Genomic DNA, 17,385 nt, shown 5'->3' on the forward strand with positions numbered 1-17,385 from the left:
CAATTTAGGCATTTAGCAGACGCCTTATTCCAAAGCGATTTACAATGACCAATTACAGGGACATTCTCCCTGGAGTAACCGAGGGCTAAGTGCCTTACTCAAGGGCACACTAGTAGTGGTGTTCCAGGCAGATTTGAACTCGCAACCCTCCGATCATCAGCCCACCTCACTATCCATTATGATCAGACCACCAAAAGAAATAAAAAAAGAATTATTTTTCTTTTTTTTTATGAGATCCATTTGTGGCAGAAGATATTTAATTGTGGCGGCCTGCCACAAATAAATCAATGTATGGGAAACACTGATGTTATAATAAACCAACAAAGTAAATAACCCTTAAATATTTAAGCTGGCAGGCTAATTTCTATGAAATTTAAAATCAATACAAATGTGTGTAATGTTTGAGGTGTAGCAGTCTGGCCTTGTAAAACACAAAGTCTGTAGGCAAAGATATGCGCTATGCCAGGGGTCGGCAACAAGCCGGGACCCGGACGCCGACCTATACGGACCCGGACCTATAATCAATAAATACATTAATAGGGGATTTCAATTTTGACGGGGCGATTCTATTTTAACCGCTGCCGACAGGGGGCGAAAGAGACGAGTGAGCGATACAGGGAGAGAAACACAGAAGAAGAGACGAGAGAGCGGCAGAGAGAAGCGGAGAGGAAAGTGAGTGAAGAGAATAATTAGCGGCAGACAGGGAGAGACAATTAATTACACATGGCGCTCTCCAAGAAGAGGAAAGTGGACAGTGAGAACAGAGCTTATAACCCTGAGTGGACGGACTCATTCATGTTCATCCTGCCCACTGGGAGCACAGAGCCAGCGTGTCTCATTTGTTCAGAGACCGTGGCGCTCATTAAAAGTGCCAAAACGCCACTATGAGACAAAACACAAAGTGTTTGACCAAACATTCTCTCTCAAGTCAGAACTGAGGTCACAACAAATAAATATCGTTCCAGCGCAGGCTAACCGAGGCTAACCAATGAGCACCCGCATGTGTGTATGAGAATGGCCCTGACACCATTTCAGCACAGATTTAAACTCCTGGCAGGACAAGCTCAAGCTCAATTCTCGCACTGAAGAAAAAAAAGTGAGTGAGGGACTGCAATACAAGAGGGAAAGAAAGAGAAACTTTAAAACTGTTCAATTGTTATGATGTGTAAAGACTGATATTGTTCTATAATCGTCTGAAACTGTTAAGTCATGATGTGAAACGGTTAACAAAGAAAAAGAGAAACTCAAGCTGCTGCTACACTTTATTTTATTTATCTAAAATTAAGCACTTTTAAGATGCTCACATTTTCAAAACCTATTTTATTTGTAAATGCAGCCCGAGAGAGGAACATTACACATATCCACAGTATTTTACTGTAGCCTATATCTGTATAGTTCAATGTTAATTGACAATAAATATTGTGGTTTTTAAATTGTACTTTCTTTATTTGATTGGCAGTCAGTTGTTGATTACATGCAGACGTTGATAAAGCTACAGCTACTTCAATATATATCACACTAATTCATAAAGCAACTTAGACATTTTGAAGTTCCGGACCTTTGCATGGGGAGATTTTCTCTAACTGGACCTCGTTGAATTTTAGTTGAATACCCCTGCAATCAAATTAAATTATTTATTATTGTTGTGTCCTCTTGGTTGTCCGTAGTTACTCCATGGAATGTGTACCTTTTTACCTGAGCGTTAACCGAGCCTGGGATTAATCAGAGTTTCTGTATCACAGTGCCCGGGCCAGTCGCTGATGGATATCGTGTTGTCTTTGTTATCGCAGATGACAAATTGTGAGGGAGCAGCAGCTTGCAGGATTTGTTTAACATTCCAGATCTGATATGTTATGAAAAGTATTAATGGAGGACATGGAGGCATGGCATATCACCTGCAGGATCACTCATGAGCTCTTGTCAAAACCAGAGCGGGTGAGGTGAAGCTCCGTCATCATGACACTCGAATGCCTCTTCGCTCCCCTCCAAACGCCAGGACAAGCTGCGAGTTCGGCCTTGGCTCTCAATGAACCAAGAAATGTATCGTTTAGTAGGTGGTTTTAACAATTAGCAATATGTTCACTTCTGAAATGCGTTATTCAAAAACATATGTTCATGTGAACTTATTTAGGTTGTCTTGCTGTTGCTATTGTTAACTATAACAACAAAAAGAACTAGAAAATGAGCATTTCCTTAATGCAAAGTTCCTGCTGCATCAGTAGCTGCTCGCATGACCAAGTGTCTTAATGTCTGAGAGTCCCAGCAAAGTTATTAAATGATAAAGGTGAAATAAATGTTATGGTTGGGCCCTTGTGGATATAAATATATGAGATGTTGTTACACACTTACGCAATGTGACTGAATGGGCAACATTCCCTACATGCATAGCATATCTCCATATCTCAGTGGCCATTACAAAGATACAGTAAGCATTAGGGCTGCACGATTTTGGGGAAAAAAATCGAATTGTGATTTTTCTGACAAATATTGCGATTCGAATTGCGATATTTGTTTTTAAGCGACCCAACGGAAGTTTATTGTAAAATGCGGCCAGAACTCCGGCTAGGAAGGTCGTGCTCCCGTCTCTAGCACCCCCGCAGCCCGAGCTACGAGTGAAAAAACTAAACTTACATGTAACGTCCGTTGGGTTGCTTTAAAGTCGCGCTTCAGTTTAAGATTCACCCTGTAATAGAAACACGTGATGGAGCATTACTGACCTGACTCAGAAACCATCTAGGAGAGCTCCATTGGAAGCCATTTGGAAAGGGCAGGCACTTTCAAAAGCACTTGGCAGGTGATTGGATCAATCTGTCTATCACCTTCTATCATGGGCTACTTCTGATTGGTTAACAATGGCTGGTACATGTGGAGCACAGCACTTCTGATTGGTGTGGCTGACTGACACACAATTAAAAAAAAAAAAAAAAGATAAAAAAAAAAAAGTTAAAAAAAATCGCAGGCTTTGCGATTTGATAATCGCATAATTTCAAATCGCCATTTCGATTTAAAATCGATTAATCGTTCAGCCCTAGTAAGCATTCACATCTCAATAACTATAAAAGTGAGCAAAAAGACCATTGTAGCCCCGATGAGGTAAACTTGATATGGAAACATTGGAAGGATGTGTGAGTAGAAGCAATCACTTGTCACTTGTTTCAGATGGCAGATATCTCGTGTTTTTATTCAATTTCTCCATTACTTCAATAGTTATTAAGAAACTATTATTAGCATATTTAGGAAAGTAGCCATCATTAGAGACCAGCATTAACCAGGTCAAGTAAGCGTGTGAAATGAGCGACCACTATGTCTCATGTATTAGTCCATTTAACTGGGGGAGCTGTGCTTCCTGTGGCAGTGACCTTCTCCCTGTGGCTGCTGGGAATTACAGTCATTCAGTGTGTGTCTCGGCATGATGGTTGACACCTGCACCCGTTAGGCAATCTTTCCCTGGCACACTATTGTTTTTCTTTCTCACTTTTGCGTGGGAGCAAACTGTGTGCATTCCAGAGCCAAAAACAACTGAGATAATCATCTCATCTGCGTGATGTATGATCTCTCTCCTTCGAAGACAAGTTATCTTACGACCTGGAATGTCTTTCCAAACGGCTGTGACGCTACCAGTGAGGCTACTGCAGCTGGATTAGGGATGATGCAGCATTTTTTAACACCCAGACCCATTGTTTCTGCTCTTTAAAAGCTGTACATGACGTCAGCTCTGTGCAGTATTGAAACCAGGCGTTGAATCAAAACTACAAGTTGTCAAGGTATACGATCTAACTGTATCCATGCAGCTCTTTTGTTTCCACTGCACAACTGCACACTGTGTATCGGCACAGTCTTGTAGTGTGTATATCGTCTTAAATAGCTGTGCTCCAGACACTCCTTTGTCATTAGCAAACCAAACTGAGCGTTAACTTGCGTCTGCAAGGCAGCTGGACGACAAGGCCTGTCACTACCATTGTGGTTCGGATACAAAAGACCCTTCAAATGATGGAATCTCCCAACATGTCTCACACTGATGCAAAGCCACCATCAACCAGGTGACAGGTCATTGTAAAATAGAGTGTTGTACTGATGACATATATTCGTAGGCTGACCCAGAAGTTAGCTTCACTTTTACAAAAAGCAATTGGATTTTGAAAAAAGATCCGTGGCAAACAACTATTTGTGATACTGACACGTTTTGTTCAGCAGGATCATTTCTATTTACACCACTTTTGTCATATTTAAAGCGTAAATGCAATCTCCAGAATTAAGCAGCACATTTTAAACAAACTACATTACATAATTTATTATTATTATTAACTTATTATTTGTTTATTGATTGTTATGAACCTGTCTGAGGACCACAGATGGAAATGAGCTATTAGCTATAATCTGGCATATTGCATCTCTTCTCTTTGCTGAGATGAATGTTTTTGTATGCATGGTCCTTCTATAAATAAATTAAAAAAATTTTTAAAAAGCTTGACGTCACCACCACAGACGCGTAGGAGCTTCAGACAGTCATGAGTGGGTAATTAACTTATATCGTGGACAAAAAGTGAACGAAAATGTTAAGCTTAACCATATGAATGGTTTAGGCCCAAAATACATTTCTGACCTCCTGCCAAATGATGAACCATCCAGATCCCTCAGGTCTTCAGGGACTGGTCAGCTTTCTGTCCCCAGAGTCAGAACTAAACATGGAGAAGCAGCGTTCAGTTATTATGCTCCAAATATCTGGAACAAACTCCCAGAAACCTGCAGGTCCGCTGCAACTCTGACTACTTTTAAATCCAGGCTGAAGACTTTTCTTTTTGTCGCTGCTTTTAATTGAAACGGAGCCGTTGTGTTCATCAGTAAAGTGGAACTTCTGTGTGAACTATTCATATCTTAAACTGCACTGTAACTTTTTATTCATGTATTTTTTCTTTTAATGTTCCTTTTATTATCTTTTCTTTTTAACGACTGTTTTTAAATGCCTTTGTCTGAATGTCTTTCATTTTTGTAAAACACCTTAATTGCCTTGTGTTGAAAGGTGCTTTATAAATAAACTTGCCTCGCCTTGCCTTAACCACAGATTTTATTTTAGATATCCAAAAACGAATTCAAAGGGAACCTAAAAGGGCTATAATGCGGGTTAAGACTCATTCCTGCACCACTCTATTACGCCCCTCCCCACAGATAAGAGAGTGTGAAGCCAGAGAAGGGGGCTCTGAGCGCTGAGCGGTGTTACTCAGTAGCATCTTCTCCTTGGTTTGCCCTCACCATGCTCACTGAGTGTGCATCACAGGCAGTACGGGGGTGTGAAGTGCTCCCGAGAGTGTGTGGGTTCACTGCTGCTGCACTCTATGATTAAACAGTAGTATGTGCTGACAGCTGGATTTGAGGAGCATGATGCACGCGGCACAGTGGAGCGAGGAGCTGCCTCTCGTGGTGTCGAGGGATTTCCTTTTTGGTGTCTTTAGACCTAAATGCAGATCACAAGGGCTGAATCAAAGAAATGACAAGAATACTTTTTGTGGTCAACGATTAAATCATCAAAAAAGTGCTACAGAAGGAGGAGGAAACAAATCCCTAAGAGATCAGTGATTAATTGCTTCACTAATAATAGCCTCAACAGATCACAAAGTATTGAAGCAACAGGTTGCGTTTTTGTGGATCTGTCAACAGTTATAACTGTAACGCCCTCTATATCTATCACACAAGCATTTGTTCTTTTCCTGACTGTAAATAAAACGTGTACTCGTCACCTTTACATACAGCACAGAGGACCTTTGTGGCTGGAGGTTGTCAATGGGCTTCTGGGACATGAAGGAAATCACTAAGTGAAGACAATGTACAGATATACTACAAGAATAGTACTTATTAGATGCTAGAATACATCTGCTACTAGTTCTTGACCAGGAAGTGTACTAAATACCAGTATTCATTTTTTACAACATGTCTGTGAGTCAGTATCTTGTCCTGCAGCGAAGGCCAAGATAGTTAGACGCACGCCAATTGAAATGGGGTGAAACGCTATCTGTAGTGTACATGCCATTTCATTTCATTTCAAACCTTTATTTATACAGATAAAATCCCATTGAGATCATTGATCTCTTTTCCAAGGGAGACCTGTTCAAGTAGTTCCACATGAAACATAAAAGCATAACAGAACAAGAAAAGGACATCATCCAGCATCATTTACAAAATTATCCACATAAACGGGTACCAATAGCTTCTGATTGACTAGCATCCAACCGAGCTTTAAAAACATTTAGTGGCACCAGATTGTTCAGTTTCCATTTAATTTGCAGACTATTCCAAGACAGAGGAGCTGCGCATCTAAAAGCTGTCTTCCCTAAGACAGTCCTAGCAGTTGGCACATTTAATAAAACCACAGCATTCGATCTCAGGCAGTAGCCACTTACAATTCTCCGTGAGATCAGGGAGCAGATATAAGATGGAAGTTTCCCTAGCATGGCTTTGTATATAAAAATGTACCAGTGACTGAGCCTCCGTACAGTTAGTGAAAGCAAACCAGCCCTTGCATACAGGGTACAGTGAAGGGTTAATGCTTTACAGTTTGTCACAAATCTCAGTGCGCTGTGATACGCAGCATCTAACTTGACCAGGCAATTGGCAGGTGCATTCATATAGACCAGATCCCCATAGTCCAGCACAGGTAAAAAGGTCACAGTGACGAGCCTTTTCCTGGCCTCAAGCGAGAAACAGGACTTGTTCCTGGAGAAGAAACCTAGCCTAACCCTCAGCTTTTTAAGCAGGTTATTGACATGAAGTTTAAAAGAGAGACAATCATCAAGCCAGATACCAAGGTATTTGTAACAGGCAACAACTTCAAGTTTTGTTCCTTGCGTAGTTACAATATCTAAAACAGGCTCTGGTGTCTTTTTTGCTTTTGAAAAGAGCATTTAATTCAGAGAACTGAGTCTGAATAGTGTTAAAAACAGCCTGTAATTTAACAACAGCCTCTTTAATGGAGGGACCTGCACAGTACATCACAGTATCATCCGCATACAAATGTAAAGTAGCTTCATCCACATTATCACCTACGCTGTTAATATATATGGAGAATAAAAGTGGTCCTAAAACAGAACCTTGTGGTACACCATTAGAAATGTTTAACCACTCAGAAGACAGTCCATCAAAATGAACACATTGGGACCTTTCAGAGAGGTAGTTTACAAACCATCCCACTGCAAGGCTGGATATGCCAATACTCAGTAGCCTCTGCTTTAAGATGAGATGATCAACGGTGTCAAACGCTTTGGAAAGGTCAATAAACAGAACTGCACAACTCTGCTTATTATCTAAAATACTAGTAATGTCATTCACCACTTTCATTGTGGCAGTGATGGTGCTGTGTTTCTTTCTGAATCCTGACTGATGTTTAGACAGGATGTCATTTGTACATAAAAACTCCTTTACCTGTTCACTCACTAGGCGTTCAAGAACATTAGCCAGAACTGACAATTTAGAGATTGGCCTATAGTTATTTAAAATAGTTGCCTCCCCTCCTTTCAGTAAAGGCAAGACATAAGCAGACATCCATACTTTTGGAATTGTATTTGTGCTGAGGGAGAGGTTAAAAAGAGAAGTAAGAGGTGGAGCAATAAAGTCTGCAGCTATCTTTAAAAAGAAAGGTTCTAAGTTGTCCGGGCCAACCGGTTTCCTAGGATCTAGCTTAGATAAGGCTTCATGAACAACATCAACAGTAAAAGGGGTAAAACTGAAAGGGTTTTCCAGACCACATTGTTCAGAGTCACAGACTGTGGTGTTTACAGAAGCAGAGTTAGTGACAGAATCAAATAGAGAACCACAGGACACAAAATGCTCATTAAAGCAATTTAGCATAGTGGCCCTGTCCGATATAGAGCCAGATGCTGTGGTAAGGCACGGAGGTAGCTCATTACGGATCTCACCGGTTGATATTGATTTTATTGCTTTCCAAAATTTCCTAGGATTATTTAGGTTTTCTGTGGTAACTGACAAATAGTACTTCGACTTTGCACTTTTGACATTTGAAGTGAAGCTATTCCTTAGCTGCCTAAAACAAAGCCATTCTACCTCTGAGCCTGATTTCCTAGCCATTGCCCAGGCCTTGTTTCTCTCATGAAGGAGACTAGACAGCTCAGCAGAAAACCAAGGATTGTCTCGTCCCTTTACTCTAAATTTACGCAGGGGTGCATGTCTATCAATGATCTCCATAAAACCAAGATAAAAATAAAAATAAGGCCATACAAAGGTCAATTCCAAATATGGACGTACACTTTCTCTTTTAGTTGTTTCTTCAAACACATACAGCTTGTCAGCTCATCTGTCATCAGCTGTTCTTACATCTTGTCTGTAGGGCCGTTAGACAGAAAGTAAACACAGCTTAGTTTTGCATTCATGCTTGCCATCACTTAATCCTCCTGCAACTGCCATCTTGGAGATGCCACATGCAATGCTAACTGACATTAACCTCTCATCTAAAGACACTGATTCATAGCGCACTTAGACAGCCTGAGAAGTGACCAACACGCTGAACTAATCACCGTATCTGACTGGCGCAGTGGGGCAGGCCTGTTAATTAGTAAGGAGTGTTAACTACTGTTACCTTTCCAAGTTAATGAAGCATTTGCTAACCTGTATCCTTTAGAGTTCCTGTAATCCGAGGTTTACGAGGAAGCCCGAGATCTAGTGTGAATCATTTTAAGTGAAGTATCCAGATGTGCACATGTCCAGATGTGGTCACTTGCAGCCAGGTACAAGTTACTATTAGCTCTATGATTACTAATGAAAATAATTGTCTTTCTAGATTATTGATAATGGAAATGCAGACACCGTTTTTCTACCATTATACTGTAGGATGAGTCTTTACCTCACTTCTGCTAATCGAAACATACTTTACTCATTAACACAAACTACTTGTAGCTTCATTTCAACAAAGTAATAATGGAAAGCTTGTATTCACATGTTAACACTGAAGAACTGAGATTAAAGATGGAGGAGCAAGTCATGAGTTTATCAAAATGTAACTTGTCATCATCAAAGTGAGTTCAAACTGGAAAAGCTTCTTGGCTAAATCAGCCTTTACAATCAGTTACAACAACACTGTTCAGGGGCCTCATTTATAAAGGGTATACGCTCAAAAGATGGCGTGCGCCAGTTTCTACGCAATGTTTGCGATTTATAAAATACTAACTTGACGGGAAAACATACGGTCCTCCACGCAAACTCTAACCTATGCGTACTAAGCACAAAAACGGGACAGACGAGAAACTGCGACACCGCGTTGGCAGAAGGAAGAATGGAGAGAAATGTGTGGAAATAATACCATGAACAAAATGTTATGAAGAATTCATTTTCAAACATTGATTAAAGCCAATCTTAAAATGATTAAACAAACGCCTGTTTGAGACTCCTCAGTGCACACAAAAACATAACTTGGAGAAAGAAATAAATACGGATATAATATATAATATGTTATTTAAAACCACCTCGAATATGTTGTGTTAATGTTATGAAATGTTTTCTCATAAATGATGCGGTTTTGCATTTCTATATGTTTCTATAGGTTGTACGAGCATGGTTTTATATACTACCATGTTTAATCATGTTTTATGCCGTTTGCTAAGACTTGATAAGTCGCTCGTAAAACACAGGAGGTATGGAAGCTAAGAACACCATATGTGGTACATTGTACAGCTAATATAACACAACACATTGGTTGTATTTCCTCTAACTGGTGGATATAGAGTTGCTGCAGTGGAGACGCTGCGCACAGCTGATCGACAGCTGGGACACAAACCAACAAATACGAAAACATAATTCAGATCCAGTCGTCATGACTCCACACCGTCATTTCCTGCGATCTCCTTCATGCAGTCAGTCAGAATGATGAATGAATGGGCGTTTCTTTGACTATTTATAGGCAAATATGGGCGTTACGTGAAGCCCGCAAAAGCTGCACCGCATTTCGAGTCGGTTGTGATTTATAAAGGGAAACCGGCGTAGGAAGTGCTGTACGCACTTTCCTCGCCGGTACGCAATGTTTGGTGAATCGGAAAATGTTGGAACATTTCTGTACCTATTTTTTGGATTTCTACTACGTAAGCAACCTTCCCACGTGAATCCTACGCGCGGCGTTATAAACACACTGTGCTACCTTCTGTAGCCCTTTTGTACTTTTACCCTAGTAAATATCCAATACATTATCTTACAGGGAGTCTATGGGAACTGAGTATAGGACATGTGACACAATGACCTGGTTTATCGTCTATAAAGTTTACAGAAGCATTTTGTATACCTAAAGAATTTTGGACAGCGTTTTTCTTTTGTCTTCTCTTTGCTTTTGCTTCTCACTTAGCAGCCAAGTGTTCTATTTGTTTGAGATTGCAGCAGCTCCCCCTGACTTTACCCTACCACTTTACTCCTCCACCTCCATCACCTGTTGGAGCATGTTCGGTCACTTCCCACATTTTAGTGTTTGCACAGGCTGATCAAGCAGGTTTGGTTCCCTCGTGTAATCCGATTACCTGCTGAAAGATTTGATGCGCCTCATGTTCACTGCAGGCCTGCTAATAGCAAGGAGATTGATGTGTCCAAAGCCGTCCTGTATTTACCTTTTCAGTGCAGTATCATTAACAACCACAGTCGAGTCTACTGATCCGTGAACGAGTGGATGTCGTTTGACTCTTGCCTGCCGGTAGCTTGGTTCAGTAGTTCTTCCCGTACATTAAGATGCAACTGTAGACAAAGTACTTTTTTTCTGTGGTATTTTACTTGATAATTACTTCCCTGGAAAAACCCCCAGAAGACACACACTCTGTTTATAGACAATATGTTTAATTGAGCAAATTAGAAAGGGTCCGTATTGTACAGCAGCTGTGTACACACACAGTGGAATCTGCACGGCACCAGGAAAGGGATGCAGTGAGAATAGTGAGTTAAAAAAAAGAGTTGATGGAGTCAGAAAGCCTGCGTGCCAAAGCGGTGGCTTTTCAACACAGATGCTCATAGTTAGCATGTGTGTGAAACCTCAGAGTCGCTCGCTGATCAACCCGCTGCATTGATACTCCAGCTGCTGGCACCGCGCTGATGTTACTGGGTTTGCATGGGTGATATGGTTGGTGGCTTCAGACCGAGCACTAAATTGTTTCACTCAATTGTATAACTAGATACAATCTCTCATTTAGTATCTCTCGTATTTCAGAAATACCGTATCATGTGGTCATGATGGACAAAAAACATCCCATTAAATAGTCCTCAAATCTGAGAAATACAAGCTTTCAACTTTAATGTCCATAGTTATTAATGGCATATCCTGACTTCTTCCTTGCAGGTCTGGTGGAGATCTGCTTGATGCATCCACTCGATGTAGTGAAGACAAGGTAAGCCACCCTCAAACTGAACAACTCACATTTCGTGTAATTTTACCGAACGTATAATCTGCTTACAAGAGAGACATTTTCAGTCCACATCTGCCTTGAATTCTCTCGGTGGGTATTTGGGTCTACATAGTGAAGTTCCAAGCATACCACCTTATTTTTTTCACCCAAGCTGGCCAGCTGTACTCTCATTCTCCCAACAATTGGGCACCAATGCCAAGAAACATTTTGTGGAAAATGAGATGCATCATTTACCCATCCGTTCCCCACAAAATGTTAACGTTAGATGTTTGAAAATCACTCACATTTACACATATACACCTAATTACTTAATTTAAAAATAGCAATATTTTTGGTATGACCTGATTATGTTTATTAAAGGAATGGTCCACTCATTAGATAATTAATCAAAACTTCAGTATTTAGTGAAACGTTATGTTTAAACCATACCCTGAAGAAATCAGCGATATTCCCCGGTAAATAATGATTTTATAGCTCTTTTTTATCAAGACCTGTATATTCCGTCTGGCCGCCGCCATGTTTGCCATTTTCAGTAGTCACGTGATGGTCGTGACGTCATCCATGCGTTCACTTTGTCAACACACGGAAATATGGTGGAGTATTTCAGTTCGGACTCGTCAGCAGAGGAACAAGTTTTGACCAATGTGAAGAGATTGGATGGGGGAATTCAGCCATACATATCAGTATGACAATACGACACCCTCTGTCCTTAGACCCTCACATCGTACAAGGAAAAACTTCCGAAGAAAACCCACAGTTTAAAGGGAACATGGGAGAAACCTCAGGGAGAGCAGCAGAGGAGGGATCCCTCTAGGACGGACAGACGTGCAATAGATGCCGTGTATAAATTGAAAAGATAATACATTTGCAACATAGGTAGTCCAAATGTTTGAAAATGCATGTGTGTATAATGGGAAGATGATATAAGATACTATATGTATGCATGTAGTACCACCCTTGCTAGCGATTCCCTCTCTAGTTTAGCATACTCAGCTTCGTTGTCCCTGGCCATAGAATCACGATTTTATGGGGCCGGAAAAACTGGGGGGAAATACACACTAGTCGGTACTACGCTATATGGAAAGGCCACCAAAAACTGTCCTGGCCTGGACGTTAAAACGGGGCTAGCCGCTGCAATGGAAATGCGCTATAATATACCTTATTCTTACTCCGAGCACTACTTCTGCTCCTCCGTCGCTTCACACTTGCAGAGGGCGATTTCTCTACTGGCCGAACTGGTGTCCTGGTCTGTGATGACACCAGAAAGACCGATGGTACTGCATCTCCATTAAGTAATGGTTGTTCTTTAAATCCCATGTTATGTTTGATCATACTCTCAGAGTAGTCGTCCGGAAATGTGAAATGTTCGCTGCATACATGATCCTGTAAATCTCTCTGTTCGGGCCGGCCACATTTCGCTAGCCACTGCCTCTGAATGTACTTCTTATGCTTACCTTTTGGCAACAGATGGAACCGAGCATTCCGTGGATTGTTCCTATCCGAATTATGGCAATATTTCGCGATACAGTGAGGCATATTTGAAGAGAGAAACTACAGTAAATAACATGGAGATCAACGTGTCTTCGAAAACCAAACGCATGGATTACGTCACGTCCGGGAAATGGCGGCGCCCACAGTGTTGATGTTATTTCGGTATATAATCAGTTTAAAATCACTGATAATGTCATCGGATTAAAAAAAAAAAAAGAGAGACTGGCAGAGACTGGTCTGTTTTATCGGATGATAATTTTTTAAAAATGAGTGTCATGAGCATACCATTCCTTTAAGGATTCCCATTACCTTTTGCTCTTGACAAAAGCTACTCTTCCTGGGGTCCGACACTTAAAACAATACAACAATAATACAAAAACATTAAAGACATCATTCCTGACATCATTAACAACATCAATATCATCAACAATCTCCAACATCATGTGTGGAGAATGTGATGTATTAATGTATGCTGATGATACAGTTGTTTTTACTCATGGCGAAACCGCAGAAGAGGCTGCTACCAAGGTCACTGATGTGTTGGAGAATATTACATCTGGCTTAACAATAATTGTTTGCAACCAAATATCTCAAAGACAGTGTGTATGTTCTTCTCCAAGGGCCAAAGCATTATAACAGAACAAGATGTTTTCTTTTCTGGAAGGAGACTTCAGGTTGTCTCGGAGTACTTAGGAGTACATATTGACACAAACCTCAATTTCAAAAAACATATCAAAAAGGTCTGCAATAAAGTAAAGTTCAATCTGTCAAATTACAGATACATTAGAAACGTCCTATCATCTGCAGCAGCCAAGCTATACCTTCACTCAATGGTCCTCTCCCACAGCAACTACTGTCTGATCAGCTGGTCTAATGCACACTGCTCTAAAACCACTGGAATCACTGTATCAACAAGCACTCAAAACACGAGACAAAAAGCCATTCCGGTGTCATCATTGTCACATTGTTAAAAAATATAATCTGAGTTTCATAGTTTACAAAAACATCTGCTTAGTGTATAAGATCACTCGTGGGTTGGCTCCTCCTCCTCTGGCTGGCTTCATCAGCCTAAAGTCCACCTCAACCAGGGCTACTAGAGGTGCGTGCGGCTATGGAGACTGCACCATCCCATTTAGGAAAAGCACATTCAGCCAGGCTGTCTTTTCATTTCACGCATCCCATCAATGGAATTCAATACCACAACCAATAAGAGAGTCCTCATCCTACTACACATTCAAGCACAGTGTTAAAAAGTGGCGTGTATGTGTGTGTATTGTAAATGTTTTATTTATTTATTATCATGACTTGCTCTTATCTGTATTCCGTGATGTCATCTATTGTAAATATGTACAATGGTATAACAATGTTGTGGTATTTTTATTATTGCTTTTAGGATGTCTATCACCATCTGGCAAAGGCACTATCGATGAAAACTAGCCTTTTGGCTAATTCGAGTACTTTCACATGTTTTTAATATGTTGATTAATGTACACTGTCCCTTGTTTCAAATAAATCAATTCAATTCATCAACAATCTCATCCACTTTCAATATCAATCTCAGCCAAGGATGAGTGCACTCGACACCCACCAGTACAAAGCATGAGATCAAATTCAATTGGGGTTCACAGCTCACGAGGGTACATGGTCATTAGTAGATGGCCCTTCAATCCCTTCTTGAAAGAGGCTCTGGACTCTATGTCAGCAAGCTAGTTTGGCAATGAGTTCCATTCCTTTATAGCTCTATAAGACACAGAAGATTTCAGAAGATGTGTCCTGGGTTTAGGTGCCCGTAGATGGCCTGATGTAGCTCGTCTAGTCTTATGGTCATGCTCGTCTCTTGTGTAACTATTTGAGCATAACAATACAGTGTTTTTTTGCTACATTTAGAAAAGTGATAACACGAGATTTCAGACGTTTCTCAACTGGAAGCCATGATAGGTTTCTATGCATAACTCCAATATGAGTGTGCTTCGAGCAGTGGAGGGCTAGTCTGGCAGCCTTGTTTTGAGCTATTTGTAATTTCTGTATATGTGTTGTTGCTGCTGACGACCATATGACCGGACAGTACTCAAGATGTGACAAAACCAGAGACTGAATGACTTGTTTCAAAGTGGTTGGTGTTACATACTTTGTACATTTTCTCACCACAGCTACATGTATGCTCCTTCCCATTTTAGTTACGATCAATTTGCTTTGTCCACCGTAAACCAGAATCAAGAACAATGCCAAGCAACTTAGTCTCGTTTACCTGCTGACCAGCCAGTGTCAGGCTTACCGTACTTTTCGGACTATAAGCCGCAACTTTTCCCCCCATTTTTGTTGTGCAGCTAACGGCCACTAGGGAACCTCCTAAATCTATGGATTTTACAGGTAAAATTAACCACCTTTAACTCTATGGGCTCTATGACCGGTCCGCGCCCGCCACCTTTAAGCGGCGGGCTCCAGCAGGAAAAGCTGGAGGCCGGAAAAGAGACAGGTAGCGCGCCAAAGTAAAAGTGGAACCGAGAGACAGAACGAGAGCAAGACAGACGGACAATTTAGCTGCTGCGGCTTATATGCAGGTGCGCTTTATAGTCCGAAAAGTACGGTAATTGAGGATTGCTGCTTAACATATGTCTGGATCCGAACACCATTGCTTTTGTTTTTGCAATGTTGAGTACCAGTGTGTTATTGTTGACCCAGTCTGCTATGGCTTTAATCTCTATTAAATGATGTTCTTGTGAAAGTACATGACTTTCAGGTTAAATCACTCGCTGAGTCTAATGGATTGATTTCGTCTTCCGTCTCCTGTTGGTGCGTTATGCACGAGTGGCAGCAATGTGGAGCTGTTGAGTGATCAGGAGCCTCACACCACAGTGTCTCAGCCGGCCATAAACAGGTCGTGGGCTTCTACTAAAGCTTTATAGTCGTTCACAGGCCCAGCCAAGACCTCTGGCTTCGTTCTTAGCCCCCCTCCCCAGCCCTATTCACTACTCGTCAGTAAATTGTGCTGCTTTTTCTGTCATTTACGGCAGCAGTTTCTTGGTAAATAAATTGCTTGGCCTGCCTTTTAAAAAAGTGAGACGCTTGCACTTTGAAGGCAGTGCCACCCCCAGAACAGAGAGAAGGACATGCGGGGATAAAAGCCCGGGCTGAGCGGTGTTGTATTAGTCGATATCTGATACTTTGAAGGCACACAGTGTGATTTATGGTCACGTGTAGCAGCTATGGGGGTTTATTACAGGTAAGGCTGGAGCTCTGCCCGTCCGTCCTCACACGGGGTCAGGGTTAAAAGTGCACTCTCTATTTTCTTTGTAATGCTCTTCCTTAAAAAGCGGTAAAGGCTGCTCTTAAACTGGACAGGTTTATCTGTTTGTTTTCTGTTTGTGTCGCCATGTGTTTATGTTGATGGGTTTTCTGTTGCTCCGAATGGGTCTGCGTAAATTAAATCCTTTTGCTCTTGGCTCTGGGTTTTGTTACTTTCTTCTTTTAACAAAATGAACAAACGGAATGGTCTTTCTTCTTTCTAATTGGGGGCTTTCGATGATGTCAAGAGTGTCTAAACAAAAGGAGGGTTGCTGAATCCCAGACGTACACGGAGACAAACCGCACGAGTGTAGATATGCAGGCTTACGCTGGACATGCATGTTCACACGCTTAACATCCACACATGAATTCATAAACCAAGCATACATACCAGCTAATTGGGACACTGAGGGAGCTGACATCTATTAGCAGGAACCTTGGAGCCGAGAGTCAGACGCAGACACACCTCCACTGGCTCTCTCTCGCTCAGGCATGGCTCTTATTAGGCACCGGCTCCTGCTTTAATGTCCACCGGTCCAAATTGAATGGCATTTGGAGTAAATTTACTTTTTTCCACCAACTCAGAATCAAAGGGATTTCCCCCCCTTTCTTTTCTCCCTTCTTTTTCCTTTTTTTTGCAAAGTAAACTTCACTAAATGTGTACCTGCCTGCAGCTCATGTTCACCTATTTTCCAAATGAGGCTTTATCTTTCTCTGAAGGGGAGGGAGGCGGAGGGGGTAGAAAGTTGCAGTTTAGAGATATTCCACTAGTAGCCAAGTTATGAATTAAAAAAAAATGGTGATTCACCCTCCAAGTGACTGCATGGCAGATATATTAATAGCTGGGTTCCACAGAATTTAACTTCCAACGTGATTAATAGAACAACACCTGGGCTGAAGACTGATGGGCAAATTGCTTTTGGGTAACGATCACAAGTATTTGACTAGACCACACTGGGCCTTGGGTTGGATATGAGACGTAAAAGTCTTGTCAAATTAATCATTTGTGGCCTTTGTTGTTGCACTTTTACTCCCCGTTGTGTGCTCGCTGACCAGTGGAGCCGTGACCCTTGTTATTCACCTTTGCTAACAAGTACATCTATCTTACATCTGAGGGACTCCTGCAGAGCCCACCTTCCTTCAGCGTGACCGTCTACTTCTTTCATCCTGTTAAAAGAGTGGAACAAGTACAAATTTAAATTGACCATTTTTAATAAGTGTAATGGTGTAA

The 17,385-nt window shown here is 41.3% G+C and overlaps 1 protein-coding gene across 1 annotated transcript in view; it reads left to right on the plus strand.

Annotated features, from left to right (window-relative positions):
* slc25a21 (solute carrier family 25 member 21) overlaps positions 1-17,385 on the plus strand; it is a 112,162-nt gene that overhangs the window by 60,715 nt on the left and 34,062 nt on the right. The window contains exon 3 of the mRNA XM_034111899.1: positions 11,312-11,360. Coding sequence (XP_033967790.1) covers positions 11,312-11,360 — 49 coding nt within the window. The remainder of the gene's footprint in view (positions 1-11,311; positions 11,361-17,385) is intronic.

This window comes from Pseudochaenichthys georgianus, chromosome 22 (genome assembly GCF_902827115.2).
Source record: "Pseudochaenichthys georgianus chromosome 22, fPseGeo1.2, whole genome shotgun sequence".
Classification (NCBI taxonomy): domain Eukaryota; kingdom Metazoa; phylum Chordata; class Actinopteri; order Perciformes; family Channichthyidae; genus Pseudochaenichthys; species Pseudochaenichthys georgianus.